The sequence below is a fragment of the Manis pentadactyla genome, chromosome 2, assembly GCF_030020395.1.
Source record: "Manis pentadactyla isolate mManPen7 chromosome 2, mManPen7.hap1, whole genome shotgun sequence".
Classification (NCBI taxonomy): Eukaryota; Metazoa; Chordata; class Mammalia; order Pholidota; family Manidae; genus Manis; species Manis pentadactyla.
In genome coordinates, this window is record NC_080020.1 from 190,853,008 (window position 1) to 190,875,730 (window position 22,723).

Consider the following 22,723-nt stretch of genomic DNA (forward strand, 5'->3'; position numbering starts at 1 on the left):
CTGTATTCTTCATGCTGTACTACTGTCCCCGTGACCAACTTATATTATGATTGAGAATTTTTGTGCCGCTTTATCCCCCTCACCCTCTGCACTCCCCCACGGTGACTCCTTCCCCATGGTAACTACCAGTCACTTCTCAGTGTTTGAGTCTACTGTTATTTTGTTCATTCTGTTTTCTTTTGTTTTTAGATTTCACTCAGTATAATACCCTCTAGGTCCATCCATATTGTTGCAAATAGCAGGATTTCTTTTTTATGGCTAAATAATACACCATGCTGTAAATGTATCACCTCTTCTTTATCCATTCATCTATTGATGGATGCTTTGGTTGCTTCTATAACTTTGCTATTATAATCTGGTGACAAAAATAGGGGTGCATAAATCTTTTCAAATCAGGGATTTTGTTTTCTTTGGGTAAATTCCTTGCAGTAGAATTACTGGGTCGTATGGTATTTCTACTTTTAGTTTTTTGAAGAACCTCGGTACTGCTTTCCACAGTGGCTGTACCAATTTACATTCCCACCAACAGTGTAGGAGGGTTCCCTTTTTCCACATCCCTGCCAACACTTTCTATTTCTTGTCTTTTGGATGGTGGCTATTCTGACAGGTGTGAGATGATACCTCCTTATGGTTTTAATCTGCATTTCCTTGATGATTAACGATGTGGAGAATTTTTTCATGTACCTATTGGCCATTGGAATTTCTTCTTTGGAGAAATGTCTGTTCAGGCCCATTTTTTAATCAGGTTTTTAATTTTTTTTGGTGTTGGAGCATATGAGTTCTTTATATATTTTGGATGTTAACCCCCATCAGGTAAATCATTTATGAATATATTTTCCCATACTGTAGGTTGCCTTTTTGTTCTACTGATGGTATCCTTTGCTTTTTAGTTTGTACAGAAGATTTTTAGTTTGATGTAGTCCCACTTGTTCATTTTTTTTTGTTTCCCTTACCTGAGGTGATGTGTCTGGGAAAAAAATTGCACATGCTTATGTTCAGGAATTTTTGCCTATGTTTTTTTCTAAGAGGTTTATGGCTTCATGTCTTACATTCAGGTCTTTGATGCATTTTGAGTTTACTTTTATGTGTGGAGTTAGACAGTAATCCTGTTTCATTCTCTTGAATGCAGCTGGAAAGTTTCATAGATTTTGTTCAGTTCTGTGATTGTTCACCATGAGAGGTTAAGTCCAGTGCTTGTCATTATATTGTGGATGATAATGGAGGTTTTTGTCACTCTATTTTATGTGTTTCTTATAATCAGCATATGCTTAAAGTGTGAAGAAATCTTATAGGGGTATTTAAACCACTTTTTAAATATTATCATGAATATCTGTCATCTTAGTTTAAGCCCTTGGAGAGATTATTATTTCCCTATATTTAACTCAGTAAAGACTATTGAGCACTTATTATAGCCATGCACTATTGTAAATGCTACAGATATAGCAGGTATAAACTTACATAAATTTCTGCCCTAATATAGATTATATTGAGATAAAAGACAAATAACTAAAATATAGAATACTGGTTAGATGCTTATAAGCACCATGGTAAAAGTAGGGAAATAGATAGGGAGTTTGGGCTAAATGATTAACAGTCAGGGTGACAAGGGAAACACATACAAAGTGACATTTACTCAAAGACATCCCTCAAATGAGGGAGTGGATATCTGTGGATATCTGGGAGAAGAGCATTTAAATCAGAGAAAATAGTAAGTGGAAAGGCCTGGGTACTGGGACTGGAGCAGGGTGAGCAGGGGGAGAGTAGGAGATGAGGTAAAAGACATAAGGGGAGGCCAGGTTGTGTGGGGCCCAGTAGGCCATTGTAATGATTTTGGCTTTTACTTAGAGTAAAATAGATTATAATCAGAAGGTTCTGAGCTGAGGAGTAACATACCTGATTTCTGTTGCAACAGTATCGCTCAGTGCTGTGTTGAGGGGGGACTGAAGAAGGACAAAGGCAGAAGCAAGGAGTTCACTTAGGATATTATAATAATGATGGTGACTGGGACCGGGCGTGTTGCCTTAGGGTTAGTGAGAAGTGCTTGGATTTGAGCATATATTTAAAATTTTATTGTTGAAAATATAAACAGAAAGATAGAGAATAGTCTAATAAAGCCCTGTGTACCCACTTTGGTAGTTGATTTTAATCTTTTTTTTTATCTACACCTCCATCCACTTTTTGTCCTTCCCTTCCTCCTACTGGATTATTTTAAAGCAAATTATGGACATTTGAACACAGAATCAGCAGAGGAATGAATTAAAAAATTAACGATGACTTTTTTCTCTGAACTTTTACTTTGCCACTATTAGCAAGGGTGGAGTAGTCTGTAGCAGGAGCCATAAGCTGAGGTGGGAGAACTCTGAGAGGAGTAACTCAGTTTTGGACATTAAAATTTGAGATGCCTAATAGAAGTCCAAATGGTAATGTTGAGTAGGTTGTTAGTTATATGAACCTGGAGTTGAGAGAATAAGCGTGGGTGAGAAATGTCAACATGCAAATGATATGTAAAGTTATGAAACTGGATAATATTGCCAAAGGAATGAGTACAGATTAAGAAAAGAACATGTCCAGGGCCTGAGCTCTCAGATCCTCTAATGTTAAGAGGCTAGAAATATGAGGAGAAATCACCAAAGAAGACTGAAAGCATGTGAATAATGAGGAAAGAGGAAAACCAAGTATGTGAGATGTCCAGTAAGCCAAGTGAAAAAAGTGCTGAAAGGTTTAAGTAAGAGGAAGACAGAGAATTAACTAGTGAAGGAAATGAGATCATTAGGGACAAGAGGAGTGTAAGTACATGAGTTGGGGAACAAAAGCATGATGGAAAAGGGTTCAAGAATAATGAAGGGATTAGACTATAAGTATAGACAACCTTTGGAGAAGTTGATCTATAAAAGAAATATGGCGGTAGCTGGGGAGGGGTTCAAGAGAGGGAGAAGTAAGAGACTGATGGGAAAGATTTGTTCAATAGGAAACAAAAATTGATGGTTCAAAAGTGAGAACTGCAGAAAGAATATTCTTTTTTTAATTGAAGTATACTTGATATACAATATTATATGTTTCGGGTGTACAGCATGGTGATTTGACAGTTATCTTCATTATTAAATGTGTACTCCAATAAGTGTAGTTACCATTTCAACGTAACAAAGTTATTACAATATTATTGACTATATTTCCTGTGCTGTACTGTCATTCTGTGACTCATTTATATTGTAATTGGAATCTTGTACCTCTTAATTCCTCTCTCCTATTTCACCCATCCCTCCGCCACACCTGCCACCCCACCCCCTGGCAACCACCAGTCTCTTCTCTGTGCCTATGAGTCTATTTCTATTTTGTTTGTGTCTTATGTGTGCTAAACATAATGCCCTTAATATCCTTTATCCCTCCCTTCCCACTCATTCTCCCCAGTTCCTTTCCCTTTGGTAACTGTTAGTCCATTCCTGGGTTCTGTGAGTCTGCTGCTGTTTTGTTCCTTCAGTTGTTATACTCCACAGATGAGTGAAATCATTTGGTACTTGTCTTCTCTGCCTGGCTTATTGCACTTAGCATAACACCCTCTAGATCCATCCATGTTGTCACAAATGGCAAGATTTTATTGGTTTGTATGGCTAATATTCTGTTGTATATATGTACTACATTTTATTCACTCAACTATTGATGGACACAGGTTGCTTCCATATCTTTGCTATTGTAAATACTGTGGAAATGAACATAGGAATATATATATATATATATCTTTTCAAATCAGTGATTTTGTTTCCTTAGGGTATATTTCCAGAAGTGGAATTCCTAGGTCATATGGTATTTCTGTTTTCAGTGTTTTGAGAAACCTGCATACTGCTTTCCATAGTGGCCGCACCATTTTACATTCCTACCAAGAGTAAACAAGGGTTGCCTTTTCTCTACATCTTCTCCAACACTTGTTTCTGGTCTTTTGCATTCTGGCCATTCTGATTGGTGTTAGATGATGTCTCACTGTGGTTTTGATTTGCATTTTTCTGATTAGTGATCTTGAGCATCTTTTTACATGCCTGTTATCTGTATGTCTTCTTAAGAAAATATCTGTTCAGGTCCTCCACCCGTTTTTTAATTGGGTTGGTTTTTTTGTGTGTGTTGAGTTGTATGAGTTCTCTATATATTTTGGATATCAGCCCCTTATCAGAATATCATTTGTAATATATTCTCCCATATGGAGGTTGTCTTTATGTTTTGTTGGTTTCCTTCTCAGTGCAGAAGCCTTTTAGTTTGATGTAGTCCCTCTTGTTTATTTTTGCTTTTGTTTTCCTTGCCTGAGGAGACATCCAGAAAAAAAAATTTACTAATGTTGATGTTCAAGAGTTCACTGTATATATACATTTTTTGGAGCTTTTCATTTCAGATCATACATTTAGGTCTTAATCCATTTTGAGTTTTTATATATGTAGGGCATGAAACAGTGATCTAGTCTCATTCTTTGGCATGTAGCTGTCCAGTGTTCCCAACCATTTATTGAAGAGACTGCTTTTCTTGCCCCCTTTGCCATATATTAATTGACCATACAAACATGGGTTTATTTCTGGGCTCTCTTCCATTGATCCATAGTTCTGTCTTGTGCCTGTACTATACTATTTTGATTGCTGTAGCTTTGTGGTGTACTTTGAGATCAGGAAGTGTGATACCCCAAGCTTTTTTCTTCTTTCTTGAGATTGTTTTTGCTACTCGGGGTCTTTTGTGGTTCCATACAAATTTAAGGATTAGTTACTCTAGTTTATTGAACAATGTCATTGGTATTTTCATAGGGATTGCATTGAATCTGTAGATTACTATGGGCAGGATGGCCATTTTGACAATATTAACTTCCTATCCATGAGTGTAGGATACTTTCTATGTATTTGTATTTTTCAGTTTATTTCATCAGTGCCTACAGTTTTTAGAGTACAGTTCTTTCACCTCCTTGGTTAGATTTATTCCTAGGTATCTTATTCTTGTTAATGCAATTGTAAATGGGTTTGTGTTCTTGATTTCCCTTTCTGCTACCTCATTATTAGTATATAGAAATGCAACAGATATCTATATGTTGATCTTGTATTCTGCAACTTACTAAATTCATTTACTCTGATATCCTTTGGGTAGAGGCTTTAGGATTTTCTATATATAGTATTATGTCATCTGCAAATAGTGACAGTTTTACTTCTTCCTTACCAATTTGGATCTTTTTATTTCTTTTTCTTGTCTAATTGTAACTAGGACTTCCAGTACTAAGTTGAATAAAAGTGGTAAGAGTAAAAATCTTGTTGCTGATATTAAAAGAAAAACTTTTAGCTTTTCACTGTTAAGTATGATGTTAGCTGTGGGTTTGTCATATATGGCAAACCCATTTATTATGTCAAGGTATGTTTCCTCTACATCCACTTTGTTGAGAGTTTTTGTCATTAATGGATGCTGAATTTTGTCAAATGATTTTTCAGTATCTATTGAGATTACCATGTGGTTTTACCCTTTCTTTGGTTAATGTGGTGTATCACATCAATTGATTTGTGGACATTGTTCCATCCTTGCATCCCTAGGATAAATCCCTCTTGATTGTGGTGTATGATCCCTTTAATGTATTTTTAAATTTGGTTTGCTAATATTTCATTGAGGATTTTTGCATCTGTGTTTATCAGGGGTATCTGTAATTTTCTCTTTGTAGTGACTTTCTGGTTTTGGTATAGGGTAATGCTGGCCTCATAAAATTAGTTGGAATTTTTCCTTCCTCTTCTTTTTTTTGAATACTTTAAGAAGGATAAGTATTAGTTCTTTTTAAAATGTTTGCTAGCATTCACCAAGTTCTGAACCCTGCTGGTTCTGGACTTTAGTTTGTTGGAAGTTTTCTTGATTATCAATTCAATTTCATTACTGGTAATTGGTCTGCTCAGATTTGTTTCTTCCTTGGTCAGTCTTTAAAGATTTTATGTTTCTAGGAATTTATCCATTTCTGCTAGGTTGTCTAATTTATTGGCATATAATTTTTCATAGAATTCTCTTATCCATTGAACTTCTGTGGTGTCAGTTGTAAGTTCTCTTTCATTTCTGTCTTTGAGTCCTCTCTCTTTTCTTCTTAAGTTCAGTTATATGTCCATTTTGTTTATCTTTTAAAAGAACTACCTCTTAGGTTTTTTTTTCTATTGTTAGTCTCTATTTCATTTATTTCTGTTCTGATCTTTTCTGTTTCCTTCATTCTGCTAACTTTGGGGTTTGTTTTTTCTTTCTAGTTCCTTTAGTAGTAAGGTTAAATTGTTTATTTGAGATTGGTCTTGTTTCTTGAGGTAGGCCTATACCACAATGAAGTTACCTCTTAGAATCACATTTTTTACATCCCACAGATTTTGAATTGTTGTTTTTCTGTTTTCATTTGTTGCCATGTATTTTTAAATTTCCTCTTTGATTTGTTCATTAATCCATTGTTTAGTAGCATGTTGTTTAATCTCCACATTTTTTTTCCAGTTTTCTTGTGAGTGATTTGAAAAGATTGTGATCTGAAAAGATACTAACTAAAATTTCAATCTTCTTAAATTATTTGAGACTTGTTTTGTGACTTAATATGTGAACTATACTGGAGAATGTCCCATGTGCACTTGAGAAGAATGTGTATTCTGCTAATTTTGGGCAGAATGTTCTGTATATGTCCAAAAGTCCATCTGGTCTAATGTGCCTTTCAATGCCACTATTTCCTTACTGATTTTATGACTAGATAATCCATTGATGTAAATGGCGTGTTAAAGTCTCCTATTAATTTAATACTATCAATTGCCTCCTTTAGGCCTGTTAGGAGTTGCTTTATATATCTAGATGCTCTTATTTGGGTGTATAGATACTTAAAATTGCTACACCCTCTCAGACTGATCCCTTTATCATTATGTGAATTATCTGTCTCTTGTTAATTTCTGTGTTTTGAAGTCTATTTTATCTGATATAAGTATTGCTACTCCAGCTTTTTTCTTCTATTTGCATAGAATATTTTTTCTATCCCTTTCAGTCTATATGTGTCTTTAGGTCAGAAGTGAGTGTCTTGTAGACAGCATATAGATGTGTCTTGTTTCTTTTATCTATTCAGCCACCCTCTGTCTTTTTATTGGAGCATTTAGTCCACACACACTTAAACTCATTACTGTTGGGTATGTATTTATTGCCATTTGTTTATTTTCTGGTTGTTTTTATAGTTCTTTGTTCCTTTCTTCCTCTCTTGCTCTCTCCCCTTGTGATCTGATGATTTTCTTTGGTATTATGTTTGGATTTCTTTTACTTTTTTATGTATCTATTAAAGTCTTTTGGTTTGTGGTTATATATATATATATCCCTTGACAATTTTGTATATAATTGATTTTGCTACTTTTGTGTTTTGAACTTCATACTTGCTTTGTTAGTGATTGGTCTATCTTTACTGTAGATTTGTTTTCACTCAAAAAAAATTTATTTTCTATTTAGAGAAGTCCTTGTAACATATTTTGTAAGGCCAATGTAGTAGCTATTAATTCTGTTGACATTCATTTATCTGGAAATCTTTTTATCTGTTCTTCAGTTCTGAATGATAACCTTGCTGGATAGAGTATTTTTGGTTGTAGATTTTTCCCTTTTAGAACTTTGAATATTTCATGACATTCCCTTATGGCCTGTAAAGTTTGTGCTGAAAATCAGCTGATAGCCTTATGGGGTTTCCCTTGTAGGTAACTATTTGCTTTTCTTTTGCTGCTTTTATGATTCTCTCTTTATCTTTAATCTTGCCATTTTAATTATCATGTGTCTTGGTGTGGACCTCCTTGGCTTCATCTTGTTAGGGGCTCTCTGCTTCCAGGACTTAGATGTCTGTTTCCTTTCCCAGATTGGGAAAGTTTTCAGCTATTATTTTTTCAAATAAGCTTTCTGCTTTTTCTCTCCTCTTTCTTGGACCCCTGGTATGTGAATGTTGTTTTGTTTGAAGTTGTCACAGAGCTCTCTTAGCATCTTCTCATTTTGAGAAATTATTTCTGTTACTCATCTTAGTTACTTTCCATTACCTCATCTTCCAAATTGCTGATCTGTTCTTTTGCATCGTTTAATCTGCTAATCATTCTCTCTATTGTATTTTTGATTTCAGTTGCTGTTCTTCAGCTTCTTGTTAAAAAATATTTTCTTTGTTGAAGACTTCCCTGAGTTAATTTGTTCTTTTCCCTAGTACAGTAAGCATCTTTATTATTTTGATTTATTGGGTAGATTATCTCCATTTCCTTTAGTGCTTTTCTGTTGTTTTGTCTTGTTCTTTTGTTTGGAACATATTCCTGTGTTTCCTCATTTTGTCTGGCTTTCTGTATTTGTCTTTATGTATTAGATTAGCTATGTTTCATGGCCTTGAAAGTAATGGCTTTATGTAGTAGCATCCTTTGGTGCCCAGAAGCACAAAAACCCCTACTTACCAGAACCAGGTGCTCCAATGGTGTCCCCTGTATGGGCTCTGTGCACCTCCTGTTGTGGCTGAGCCATGACTGCTGTTGGTGGGCTATGGATTAGACTAGCCCTAAGCCTAGCTGCCAGCAAAGGCAGATTGCCACTGCTCTGGCTTAGTTTGTGATTCTGGTGAAAACTTTAACAAGTGGGCTGAGGAGGAGCATTCTTGAGGATATGGGATCCAGGCATTACCATATTGAGGCCATAGATATTTCATCTAAAATAGTAGGAAGGGGGAGGAAGTACTTGGGCATGAATATAGTAGTTGGATAGATGCAGTAGTAGGAACTTGTGGCATTTCTCTTCTGATGTTAACAGGAAGCAGAGCCATGGGCTGAGTGAGGAATAAGTATGAAATGGTTGCCTGGGAGGGTGTGGATAAGAGAAACAGAACAGTTGCTAAGCAGCAATTAGGGTCTTCCTGAGCTGAATGCTAGAATGTTTTGTTTATCTTATTTTTTAGCCAGACTGTATGTATGGGCCTCTTTTGAGTAATTTTTGCTCAAACTTAAGTTGTTCCTAGCTGTAATAATTTTACTATACACTTTATAGCAATAAATATTTTAACTCACAAAAACATTTTCTTCTGTTATAAGTGATTTTCCCTTCTGCTTCAATTATTCTGGTTTTTTTTTTCCCATGTACTTCTATCATTGATTTTTTGGTAGGAGATATGTGCTGTCTTTCTCTAATCATTTTCTCTCATATTTTCATTTCTTTGTTCTTCTACTTTTTTGATGAGCTTTTCATATGTATTCTCTACACCACTGTTTCTAAAGCCTGCAAGATTATCAGTCACTTGCAGATATTTTTAAACATGCAGATTCAGGGACAAAAATCATGAAAGGTCCTGATTCATTAGATCTGGGGTGGAGCCTAGTAATAAATGCTAGTAATAAAAATGCTCCCTAGGTAATTCTGATAATCAGCTGGGATTAGCCACCACAGCTGTGTATTACTAATGAAATTTGCCACTTACCTTATTTCAGAATGGATTGCAATTCTCCTATTCCCTTTTGGGCTTCCTGTAGTCTATCCATAGCTGGTGTGTGTGTGAATGTGGGTCTTGCCAGCTCTTCAGAATATGATTTCTGTATCCCAGCTAATTTTTCCTGATCTAAGTATTTCAATCTGCACATATTCTCCCCAGTGGTTCTCTGCTTTCTCTAAAAGATCAACTTTCATTATGTGCTATTGAGGACAAAGCAGATACTCCCTGAAATTTTATTTTTTCTTAAAATAGCTTTTAAAGGAATGTACTTCCCTTAATTCTAAAGGATAATGATCCATTTACCTTGGCTGTAGTGCTTTTCTGGTAAACTTTAAGCCTAATTTTTGTTTCCTGTTCATACATCTTTTAATAAGAAGGGTTTGGTTACATACTGTATTGCCAATAGACAGAGGGTATCCCTATCAAGTCTAAAGCCTTAAAGTGGTTAATCTGCCCTAACTCAGTATTTTGTTGTTGCTTTGCTATGAGACTTCAAGGAGCCTTAAAATGTTTAGTATTATAAAATATGCATATGAAAAAATGCATAAAACAATTTATGAAGTATAAAGAATTATAAAGTTATGAAGCTACCTTGTTTCAGCTTCCATGCTTTAAGTAAAGGGACTATCAAATATGCCAGTACCTATGCCCTTCTGTTTCTTGTGTGCTGTAATTTAGGAGTTAGGTTACCCCAATCAATGGAGAAAGAATAGTAGATGGGATCAGAGAAAAAAGAGAGGAGTTGATTCTTCTTTTGTTACCTCAGAAAATGGTACTTGAAGAGTAGGACTTTTCCACTTTTTTTCTGGTAATGTTACACTGTATCTACCCATTTTATGCCCATTTCCTAGTTGCAGATAATAGGCATATTCTTCATACAGATAAGCCTGCCCTGAACTTTGTAGAAGTCCTGCTTTGATGCTTACAAATAATCAAATGACTGACTATAAATCTTGCTTTTTAGAATTATTTTGAAACAGAAACTCCATTTTCAATACAATGGATCTCTTTCATATTCTTTCTTTATACATTTTCTAGTATTTGTTTAAAAAAAAAACAAGAGGGGGAGGGGAAGAAGCCATATGGAGACTTGTATCCACCGCTACTTGCAGAGTTCCTTGTGTCAAATGGAAAATCAAACTAATTTAAGAAAAACATAGTTTGAAGATACAAATAATACCTTGGACATCCAACCAACAATGTGATACTGACCTGCCAGGAGAGGAGAAAGCATGAATTATATTCTCCAGAAGGGGAATAAATCCACTTTCTATAGAAAAACCTGCTAATAAAATAATACAGTGACTAGACTTTTTAATTCTGAAATTTAACATTTTTATCAGACTTAAGTTGTATTGAAAACCATTAGAATCGGTTAATAAAAGGAAAATTACCATTTATATGTAACCCTAAGTGTTAGTTTAAAATCTCTAAGACAGGCTTGTTAAACATATTTTAATTAAGCCACTGATATATTTGTATTTCCTCTTGCATATTTTTCATTTTAGTAACATAAAAATAGAAACAAAGACATCAAAAAATCAATCTTAGAAATATTTTAGCTACCACAGATGTTTATGTTGGGCACTCTGAAAAAATTTATTTCTAATAAAACTTCCATAAATTATGCATGTTTCAATGGAAATGGGAACATTACTACACTGGCTTGACAAGTGATTAAGAGAATAGGGAATGTGTTTGACTTTAGCATTTATAGAAATTTAGAAAAGAAGACCCCAGATACTAAATTCAATGTCATCATTATTGTTTGTTTCTGTTAGTGTATTTGAGGCAGAATTTTTCTCAAAACCTGTCTTACGGAAAATACTCATAGATGTTAAGAGATTAGAGCAGGGCTGCTTTGACTGGAGCAGGAATTGGGCCCACAACTGCCCATCTTTCTCTTTGCCCTTGTGTAGTTGTCCTGGTACCACCTTCTGGGAGGCCTCTGGCTTCCTGGAATTCTGTGAATTCCAATTTAGTCTAACTTCTTGGCTTTGCAATTGAGGATACGTAAGCACACACCCAATCAATGGATGGGCTAGACCTAGAGTGCAGCTGTTGTGATTCTTAGATCAGAATATTTTCTACCCTACCATGCTGCTTGTTCCTGAAATTAGCTTCAAACATGAAAATATTTTCTTTTTAACCCAGTAGTGATCATTCTCTGTTACCTATGTAACAGAGGCCAAGGACAGCTACTGTATGAAATATATTTGTGGACTATGTACTTCCAAATACAAGCTAATTGTTAGAAGTAGATTCTGTTCTTCTGTTGTCTCTAAGTTTACAGATACTTGCTTCTGAAAAATTGCTTGGGTAGACAAAGTATAAAAGTTTTAATCGTAAAAATGGTGACCAGCTTCCAGTAAAGTCAAACTAGTGGGTGTGATTGCTGCCCCATCTACTGCTTCCCCTACCACCATCTGTTAGTTCCCCCCTTCAGTGGTTCTCTGCCCTTTGCTAATGTGGGCACTACTACTGAAGCACAAGTATTCTTCAGGCTGCGGGGTATCTCCTTGTACTTAGAGATTCCCAGTGTCAGATGGAACTTGGTTGGATGCTTTGTCTCAGGCGTGGAAGTCCATATCCTTCCTAATAAAAAAGTCTCATGTCTTTCCCACATGATTGCTGCTTTTATGTGCCTCACCAGGTAAAGTCTGTCTTTGGCATATTCCCTCTAGCCAAGAATATTCTATGGAGCTTTACTTCTGCAGTTAGCTTTTTGAAAAAAAGGCATTTTATATAAACATGAAAAATAATAGTTTATGTATTTGTGTTGCTTCTTGAGGACAGTGTAGGAGTGGAGTGTTGACACTGCTGACTGGTAGTCACTGAAGTAGATAACCATCTTTTGCTCAATTTTTTTCTTGATTTTTAAAATGTCTGACAAAACTAGACCTATCAAAGTTCAGTATAGTCTAAAATTCATAAAAACTAAAAATCACCTGTGTTAATTTGACATAGTAAATGCACTATTTAAATGTATCTAGTCTCATTAACACATTTTAAAAATTGCTTTACTTTTCTCTTGCTTTCTACCCATCCATTCATATACACCTCCTTTTATTCATTATTTATAACATTTTTCATCCAATAACAAAATTTGGCTATGTATTAATCATTAAGCAACCCAGACTAATGTGATTCATTTTGTGCAGAGGATTGTGCCAGCAAAGTGTGATTTTCTTATAAAGAGGGATGGTAGGGGAACTACCAGGGGATATCAAGGTAATGAAAAGTGACAGATTGGTGTCACTTCTGAGGTTGTATTTTTTTAAAATCATTTAGCCTTTCTGTGTGTAAAGACATACAGATTGTTTTCAAATTTGAGTGTGTAAGAAATTCAAGCCTGCTTTAAGCTTCATCATGTCTGGAAGGTGGGAAGTTAAACAGTAATCATCCTTGGGTGCTTTCCACCCTTTCTTCAGGAGGACCATGTAAAGGGTCTTATGCAGAGAAAACATTCAGGAAAAAATTCTCTGATCTCCAGTCCAAATCCAGATCTCGGACTGTTCTCCGAGCTACCACGGTCCTTTGTAGTCAGGATGCTTTGCAGCCCTTCTGGGGACAGGCACCTTGCTAGGACTGGGAGCCCCTGGGCCTGGGATCCAGCTCCCTGGCTGTACCGCTGCTCCCTTCTCAGGCTTAGCCACTGTCCAGGCATGCCGCTGGGGAGAAAGGTATGGGTCTCTATCCTTAGGGAAACCCACAGCTTCTGTTCCCTATCCATTCATGGAAAATCTCCTTGACTCTTGCCACTTCTCTTCCTCTTTTACCCAGTAAAGGCTTAGTGTTTGTCTTTCTCATCAACTCAACCATGTTTTAAAATGAAAGCTTGGAAGAAAAAGTTGTATTTAGGGGAATCTAGCACCAAACTTCTCCCTGAGATAAGGGAACACAAAAACCTGTGTACCTTCTTTGAACCAGAAGTGGGGAAATACAAGGAGAGCAAAAACTCAAATGAGTAACATGATAGATTCTCCCATATAATATTTGACACATGTAATACTTAACATGGTGCTGGTATTAAAATACTAGGAAAGTTCTTTAAGTTTATTTGGAAAGTTCTTAAGAATATCTTTGTCATTCCCTTATGTGCTTTCTAATATAGCTGATGTCAGTTATTGTCATCATTCATAGTTAACCTTTCAAGTGAACAAAGTCAGCCCACCCTTCTGTTCTTTCTCTCAATCCTAATCTGGCAACAGGTAGAAGAGAGATACTTGAATTCTTTATCGATGCCATGGAGTGTAGCAATGGAGATTTGTTTCATAGGTAGAATGGTGGTATCGAACCTATATCCCCAAGGGACTGGAAATTGTCCAAGAAGGACAAGATACAGGAGGGAAAGTGAGAGCAAATGTTCAGGGCCCCAGAGACTCCATTTCAATCATACTAATTGTGCTTTTTCACTTGCTTTATGTATTAAATTCCATGTAAATTTTTTTAATGAAGGACTCCATTGTTAAATTTGGAAATCATTAAAGGATATATGAAATTATATACCTGTAACATTAGAAATAACTCATATTTTGAGTTCAGGGTCTTCCTTTTCAACAAAACAATTCTGTAGTACAGAAGTGAACCTTCCCCTTAAAATACTGTGCTTAATTATCATTTACATGTAAAATCCCTAAATGGTAGGCCAAGTTTAGGGGATAGTATGATTTATTTAGACTCTCAGTTCCTTTTCTGGTTAATAGGATATCCATTGTGGATGGTTGTTGATACAAATCTTGCTGCTTGCTATACTGAAGCTGTAAGTTCTTATCAGTCACTGTACACACCAGTATAGTTCATGGAAAGCACAAAGTAGCTCCAACCTAAATACTGAATCATGTTTTCATTTAACCAGAATTTAAAATTAACTCCTTATTGATATCATTTTATGGTTAAACTTATGATTATATACATTTATATCAGCTGGTTGTTTTGGTATTACTCAACTTTAATGATTGAGAAGGTTTTAGAATTCAACTAAGACAATAGTATATAAAAATAGATTTTAAATGGTTAACTTGATTATAGCATGCTATTTGGCTAAAGATAAAATATTCACCAGAATTAAAGACTCCACATTAAATATTAAATATTTTGTAATGCTACTTTTTATTTTAGAATACTGTTTTTGTTGAAGACTTTCAATGTTAGACATTATGGGTAACATATAATTTTGTAGTTTCCAGAAGTTTTTTTTTACCCTACTCTACTATTCTGCTATACAACTTCAAGACTATATAGTGTCTGTCATCCAGTAGAAGCATTACAATTTTTATTTCTCTACTATTAGTATCGAATACTAAAGTTAGAATATTCAAGTTTAGAGATGGTTTTTTCATTAGAAAAGTTCGTGCGGTCAATGCGAGAACTAGGACTTCCAACCTCGCTCAGCCAGGACTTCCTACAAAAAATAAATAAAAATTAGCATATAAAGTACATATGGATTAGCTATAACAATGGGAGTTTACTTATACTATATAACTTTTGCACATAATGTGAAATTCTTGAATTGTATATATCATGGATGTATCAGAATACCAGTTTATACAGTTGACCTATGAACAACACAGGTTTGAACTGTGGGTCCACTTATAATGTGGATTTTAAAATTATTTTATTGAAGTATAGCTGATACACAATCTTATATTGGTTTCACGTATACAACACAGTGGTTCACCAGTTACCCACATTAAATCCTCACCCTAACTAGTGCAGTTACTGTCAACACAGAAAGATGTTACAGAATCATTGACTATATTCTCCATGCTGTACTACCATCCCTGTGACTAACAGATTATGACTGAGAACTTTTGTGCTCCTTTATCCCCCTCACCCTCCTATCTACCTACCACATCCAGAAATGATAACCACCAGTCATTTCTCAGTGCCTGTGATCCTACTGCTATTTTGTGAAATATAAAAACAAAACAAAATGAACAAATGAGTGAAATCACATGGTATTTGTCTTTCTCCACCTGGCTTATTTCACTCAATTTCACTTAATACCCTCTAGGTCCATCCATGTTGTTGCAGATGACAGGATTCCTTTCTTTTCTATGGTTGAATAATATTCCACTGAATATATGTACCACCTCCTCTTTATCCATTCATCTATTGATGGACATTTGGGTTGCTTCCATATCCTGACTATTGTAAATAATGTGGCAATAAACAGTGCATATGTCTTTTTGAATCAGAGATTTCATTTTCTCAGGTAAATTCCTAGAAGTGGAGTTACTGGGTTGTATGGTATTTCTATTTTTAGTTTTTTGAGGAACCTCCATACTGCTTTCCACAGTGGCCACATCAATTGACAGTCCCATCAACAGTGTAGGAGAGTTCCTTTTACTCCATATCCTCTGCAACACTCGTTATTTCTTGTCTTTTGGGTAATGGCCATTCTGACTGGTGTGAGGTGGTAACTCGCTATGGTTTTGATTGCATTTCCCTGATGATTAGTGATGTTGAACATCTTTTCATGTGTTGGCCATGTGTATTTCTTCTTTCGAGAAATGTCTGTTCAGGTCCTCCACCCATTTTTTAATCAGATTTTTTTTTTTTGGTGTTGAGTTGTAGGAGTTCTTTATATATTTTATATGTTAACCCTTTATCAGATGAATCATTTATGAATATTTTCTCCCATACTGTAGGTTGCCGTTTTGTTCTGATGGTGTCCTTTGCTGTGCAGAAGCTTTTTCATTTGATGTAGTCCCACTTGTTCATTTTCATTTTGTTTCCCTTTCCTGGGGAGACACGTCCAGGAAAAATATTGCTCATGCTTATGCTCAAGAGATTATTGTTTGTTTTCTTCTAAGGCATTATATTTTCAAGTTGTACACTTAGGTCTTTGATCTTTGGTTAAGGAATTAGACAATAATCCAGTTTCATTCTCTTACATGCAGGCTGTCATTTTCCCAACACCAGTTGTTGAAGAGGCTGTCTTTTCCCCATTGTATATTCATAGCTCCTTTATTGTCTATTAATTGGCCATATAGGTGTGCATTTATATCTGGGCTCTCTGTTCTGTTCCACTGATCTATGGGTCTGTTCTTGTGCCAGTACCCAATTGTTTTGATTACTGTGGCTTTGTAGTAGAGCTTGAAGTCAGGGAGTGTAATACCCCTAGCTTTGTTCTTACTCAGAATTGCTTTAGCTATTCAGAGTCTTTTGTGGTTCCAAATGGATTTTAGGATTATTTGCTGTAGTCCATTGAAAAATTTGCTGTAGGTCATTGGTATTTTGATAGGTATTGCATTGAATCTGTAAATAGCTTTGGGAAGGATGGCCATTTTGACAAATATTAACTCTTCCCATGCAAGAGCATGGGATAGCTTTACATTTATTTGTGTCTTAGTTCTCTCATGAGTGTCTTATAGTTTTCAAAGTATAGGTCTTTCACCTCCTTGTTTAGGTTTATTCCTAGGTATTTTATTATTTTTGATACAATTGTAAGTGGAATTGTTTTCCTAATTTTTCTTTCTGGTAGTTCTTTGTTAGTATATAGGAGTGAAATTAATTTCTGTGTATCAATTTTGTATCTAGCAGTTTTGCTGAATTCAATTATTAGTTCTAGTAGTTTTCTGGTGGATTCTTTAGGGTTTCTAAGTATAATATCATGTCATCTGTAAATAGTGAGAGTTTAACTTCTTCCTTACCAATTTAGATGCCTTTTACCTCCTTGTGTTGTTTGATTGCTGTGGCTAGGACATCCAGTACTATGTGGAATAAAAGTGGGGGGAATGGGCATCCTTGTCTTGTTTCTGATCTTAGAAGAAAAGCTTTTAGCTTTTCACCATTGAGTATGATGTTAGCTGTGGGTTTGTCATACATGGCCTTTATTAATTTGAGGTATGTACTCTTTATACTCATTTTTTGAGAGTTTTTATCATGAATGGATATTGAATTTTGTCAAATGCTTTTTCAGTATCTATTGAGATGATCATGTGGCTTTTATCCTTCCGTTAATGTGGTGTAAGATACTGACTGACTTATGACTATGATACCATCTGCATCCCTGGAATGAATCCCACTCTTTCATGATGGATGATCTTTTGATGTATTTTTGAATTCTGTTTGCTAATATTTTGTTGAGTATTTTTGCATCTATGTTCATCAGGAATATTGGTCTGTAATTTTCTTTTTTGTGGTATCTTTTCCTGGTTTTGGTATTAGAGTGATGCTGGCATCATAGAATGAGTTTGGAAGTATTCCCTCCTCCTCTACTTTTTGGAATACTTTAAGAAGGACAGGTATTAGCTCTTCTTAAAGTGTTTGGTAGAATGCAACTGTGAAGCCATCTGATCCTGGAGTATTGGTTTTTTGATTAACAATTCAGTTTCATTACTGATATTTGGTCTGTTCAGATTTTCTACTTCTTCCTGGGTCAGTCTTGGAAAGCTTTACTTTTCTAGGAATTTGTCCATTTCTGCTAGGTTGTCCAATTTATTTGCATATTATTTTTCATAGATTTCTCTAATCTTTTTATTTCTGTGCTGTCAGTTGTGACTATTCTCTCTTCATTTCAGATTGTTAATTTGTGTTCTGTCTTCTTGGTCTGTCTAGGGGTTTTGTCTATTTTGTTTATCCTAAAGAACCAGCTCTTGGTTTTTTTTTTCCTACTGTTTTATTCTTCTCTATTTAATTTCTTCTCTGATCTTTTATGTTCCTTCTTCTACTAACTTTGGGTTTCATTTGTTCCTTTTCTAGTTTTAGTTTTGAGTTTAGACTGTTTCTTTGGGATTATTGAGGTAGGCCTGTATTGCTATGTTCAGGGTCCTGCATATTTTGAACTGCTGTTTTTTTGTTTTCTTTTGCTTCCATGTATTGCTTGATTTCTTCTTTGATTTTTCACTGACCCATTGATTATTAGAAGCATGACGTTTAGCCTTCATATGTTTGTGAGCTTTTTTGTTTTCTTCATGTAATTTATTTCTAGTTTCATACTATTGTGAACTGAAAAGATTCTTGATACAAAATCAATCTTTTAAAATTTATTGAGGCTCCTTTTGTCCTAATATTAATCTGTTCTGGAGACTGTTCCATGTGCACTAGAGAAAACTGTATCCTGCTGCATTTGGGTAGAATGTTCTGTATATATCTGTTAAGTCCATCTGATCTAGTGTGTTGTTCAGTGCCTCTGTTTCCTTATTTATTGAGTTGTGGTCTTATTTGTCCCTTTAGTTCTGTTAGTATTTATTTTACATATTTGAGTGCTCCTATGTGCTTCTATGTTGGGTGCATAGATATTATAATGGTATATCCTCTTGCTGGACTGATCCCTTTATCATTATGTAATGTCCTTTGTCTCTTGTTTTGAAGTCTGTTCTGTCTAATATAAGTACTCCTCTTTTTTCTGCCTATCATTTGCATGAAATATATTTTCCCATCACTTCACTTTTAGTCTGTGTATAGCTGGGTTGGAAATGAGTCTCTTGTAGGCAGCATATAGATGAGTCTTGTTTCTTATCCATTCTGCCATTCTATGTCTTTTGACTGGTACATTCAGCCATTTACATTTAAGGTAATTATTGATAGGTATTTACTTATTGCCATTTTATTTACTGTTTTCTGGTTGTTTTTGTAGTTCCTCTCTGTTCTTTCTTCCTCTTATACTGTTCTCATTATTTGATGATTTTCCTTAGTGTTGTGATTGGATTTCTCTTTTTTTATTTTTTTGTGTTATCTATTATAGGCTTTATGTTTGTGATTACCATAATGTTCATGGATAGTTTCCCAACTACATAACAGTCCATATTAAGCTGATGGTCATTCTATTTTGAACACAGTCTAAAAGTACTTTTTAAAAAAATTATTCTTCCCCCTCCAGACTTTATTATATATTTTGGATTTTATTCAATAAATATACTGGAAAGATTTTTGGAGACTTATGACAATTTGAGGACATTTTCTCTAGCTTGTAAGAATACAGTACATGATACATATCACATACAAAATATATGTCAATCAACTTTGTTATCAGTAAGACTTCCAGTCAACAGTAGTTTATTAGTAGTTAAGTTTTTGGAGAGTCAAAGTTATGCACAGATTTTCAGTTGGGGAAGGTTGGTACCCCTAAGCCCCTTGTTCAAAGGTCAACCATAATTAAATACAAACAAAGGAAAGCTAATAACAAACACAGTCAACTCCTGGTAATTTCATATTGTGTTTTTTCCCCACCTTTTAGAACAATCAAGGCCATTACTACCTGGCTCTTACAGGCAAAAGGATAAAAATATTTTTATGAAATAAGTAGTAAAAAAAACTCATCATTGTTTTTTCTCATTACCCAGCACATGGTAGGCGTTATTTATATATATGTATAGAATGAAAGGGAGATAGGAATAGAATGAAAAAATGTGATTTTCCATAAACATTAAAACTAGATGAACATGTTTTCTTATCTATTCAGAAGCTGTTTCTTACCACATATATTAGCAATGTGAGTGCACACATATATTAGTGGGACAAATATATTTTTATGCAGCTGTTTTTAATTTATTAGCAATATCCACGTGTTTAATTATACATTTGAGCACTCACCTGAAGTACTTCCTATATAATTTAGGCTTATTATACTATTATTGTTGATACTTTAGGTAATACTGTTAAGGACTTTTCAGAGTTCTTCTGTTAATAATTAGCTGGGATGACAGATTAAGTGGGACTACAGATTAATAATATGAGGCTCTTCTACAAGTTATGGCTGTTATTCTAGCTGTTACTATAAAAACAGTCTACAATTTTCTCCATCTCCCTGAAGTTCTTTCAGGTTGTGAAGCTAGTGCTGAATACAGCTGTGCAATATCATATGTAAGAATCTCATGTAACTTTGAATTTAAAATATTTTCTAGGCTAAAGTTGCCTGAGTAGCTGAAATTTACCTTAATCAGGCCAGAGAAGAATTCAAATGTTGCCATTGTGCTATTTAACCCTTTTTTTGGTTCTTATTTCTGACAATATTACTGGGTAAGGTGAATATTGATTTTTCTTCTTCAGAGACTAAGCCATGAGCACAGTAACACATTTTCTTTAGCTAATTTACTTTCAAATCTTAAAAATTGCTTGTGTTAAGGAATAAAATTCAGTTATTATGAAAAGGAGCTGATGGCCTCAATTTTGCTAGTCAAATCTCTGAAACCTTCTAGAAGACAAAGGCTAGAAATAATGAACACCAGTATTTACTGAGCATTAACTATTTGCTTAACACAGTGTTAAATTCTTTATATATACTGTTTCCTTTAATCCATAAATTAGTCCTATAACTTATAAGCCATTATTACTCCTAAGTTATTGATGAGGAAAGAACATCACAGAAGAGTTAAGTAACTTTCCAGGGCAGTAGCAGTGGTGGTGGTGACAAGGGATCAGATTCTGGATATATTTTGAAGGTATAATCAATAGATTACTGACAGGTTGGATATAAGTGTGAGGAAAAGAGAGGACTGAGGGATGATACTAGGGTTACTGGCTTGAAAAACCACTTGGATGGGGTGTCATTTACTGAAATGGCGAGATTGAGAAGAGCAGACTTTGGGGAAAGATCAGAAGTTCACTTTTGGAATGCTACATTTGAGATGTCTAATACATAAGCTAAATGAGATGTTGAGTAGGCAGAGGAATGCATGAGTCTGGCTGGAGGAGATAAAACTTGGAATTTGCAGATAGTACTGAAAACCATAAGGTTGCAGTGGGATATCCAATAAAATGAATATAAAGAGAAGAGGTCCAAGGAATGTGCCTTAGGTACCCCAATGTTAAGAGCTTAGGAAGCAGAGGAAGAGCCAACAAAGGAGAAGACAGCATCCAGTGAAACAGGACAAAAACTGGGAGAGTGTCATAGCCTGGCAGTCAAATAGAGTCCTCCCTGCTTCCAGAGGGCTTATCAGTTCAACACTGCTGGCAGGTCAAGTAAGAAAAGGACTGAGAATTGACCACTGCATTTAGCAGTATAGAGGTCACTGATGATCTTGTCAAGGGCAGTTTTGGTGGAATGATAGTTATATTTGAATGGGCTTGGGGGAATTATGAGAGGAATTGGAACGAGTGAATCCAGGACTAGTGGGCATAGGTGCTCCAATGACTAATCCACCTGAGCCGTTAACTCAATGTATTTAACTAGTTGAGAGCCTGACTACCTACCTACAGCTAGCTTTCAACACAATCAAGAACTTCCTTATTGACTAGATCTATGGCCAAGAAGGATTCTATGTCACTAGTGGGGGTGGGATCGTCATGCTGTTAGGTGATTCAGCTGTGTACACCATGTACGTGTGTGTGTCAGAAGGGGTGGCACTCTGTTCCATTGCTCCACACCTGCCATCCCTCTTGCTAGGAACCATTTTTCCTGACTTGCTTACTCACCTGACAGTTCTGCTCAACTGTCATTTGGCAAGTGTGAAGACTGTTGGAGTCAGCCCTTGATAGTTCTACCATCTGTAGACCTGAGCTACAGCTAGCAGTTCCCCTGGCCAAAAAATAACTAGTCACAAATTTTTACACAAATTTATATCTAATTAGTAAGGATGTGATTGGGATGGGGTGTGTGTGTATATATTATTACCCAACCTTAGTCTGAAAAAGAAACACACAAACAGTACCAGCTAATTCAATAAATACTTAAGTAGCACTGCATGAAAAGCATATTCTAGACAATACAGTGCATATATTGATATTTAAAACATGGTTCTTTCCCTCTGTAATTTACAATCTAATAGGAGAGTTTAGAGAATAATAAACGTAACTGAGGCAGAATGTGATGTGCTTATATAAAGGGAGAGAGGAATTGGTAGGTTAACATCTGGTCAAAGTACTCAGGGACACCTTTCTGATAGCAATGGCATTTGATCTAAGTTTTAAAGAAGATACTACCGCATTTTTCCAGTCTCAGAATGGGGAATGCCAATTTAAACATAACAGGAAACGAAGAAGCATAGGAAAAATACTAATAACATTAATTAAAAATGCAAAATTTTTGAATGGTCAAAAATATATTTTAAGCCAAGTCCAAACAAACAGCAAACTGGAAAACTTACTGGAAATTTTATTACTATACAAAGAGCACTTAAAAACCGATATAAAAAGTTGGAGTCATGACGTCATGTCCACCTAATGCCCATACTCGCAGAATGGCTGGCTCTGAACGACTTCTTGCAAAGGCTGATAGGTCAGGCCTCCCTGGAAGCACCATGCAGGGGATTGATCCATCTTGAGAACTGGTTCAGAATTAATATAAGAATGCATGTGTGGAGGGGCTGGCAACGGCATGAACAGCCATACTTCTAGAAGGTT

General features: G+C 35.4%; 1 protein-coding gene across 3 annotated transcripts in view; it reads right to left on the reverse strand.

Moving 5' to 3' along the window:
* Positions 1-14,435: 14,435 nt before the first annotated feature.
* The window catches only part of ACYP2 (acylphosphatase 2), a 199,741-nt gene continuing 191,453 nt past the window's right edge, over positions 14,436-22,723 (reverse strand). For all 3 annotated transcript variants that reach the window (XM_057497207.1, XM_036926037.2, XM_057497208.1), the window contains one exon: positions 14,436-14,837. In XM_057497207.1, coding sequence (XP_057353190.1) covers positions 14,723-14,837 — 115 coding nt within the window. In that variant the 3' untranslated portion in view covers positions 14,436-14,722. The remainder of the gene's footprint in view (positions 14,838-22,723) is intronic.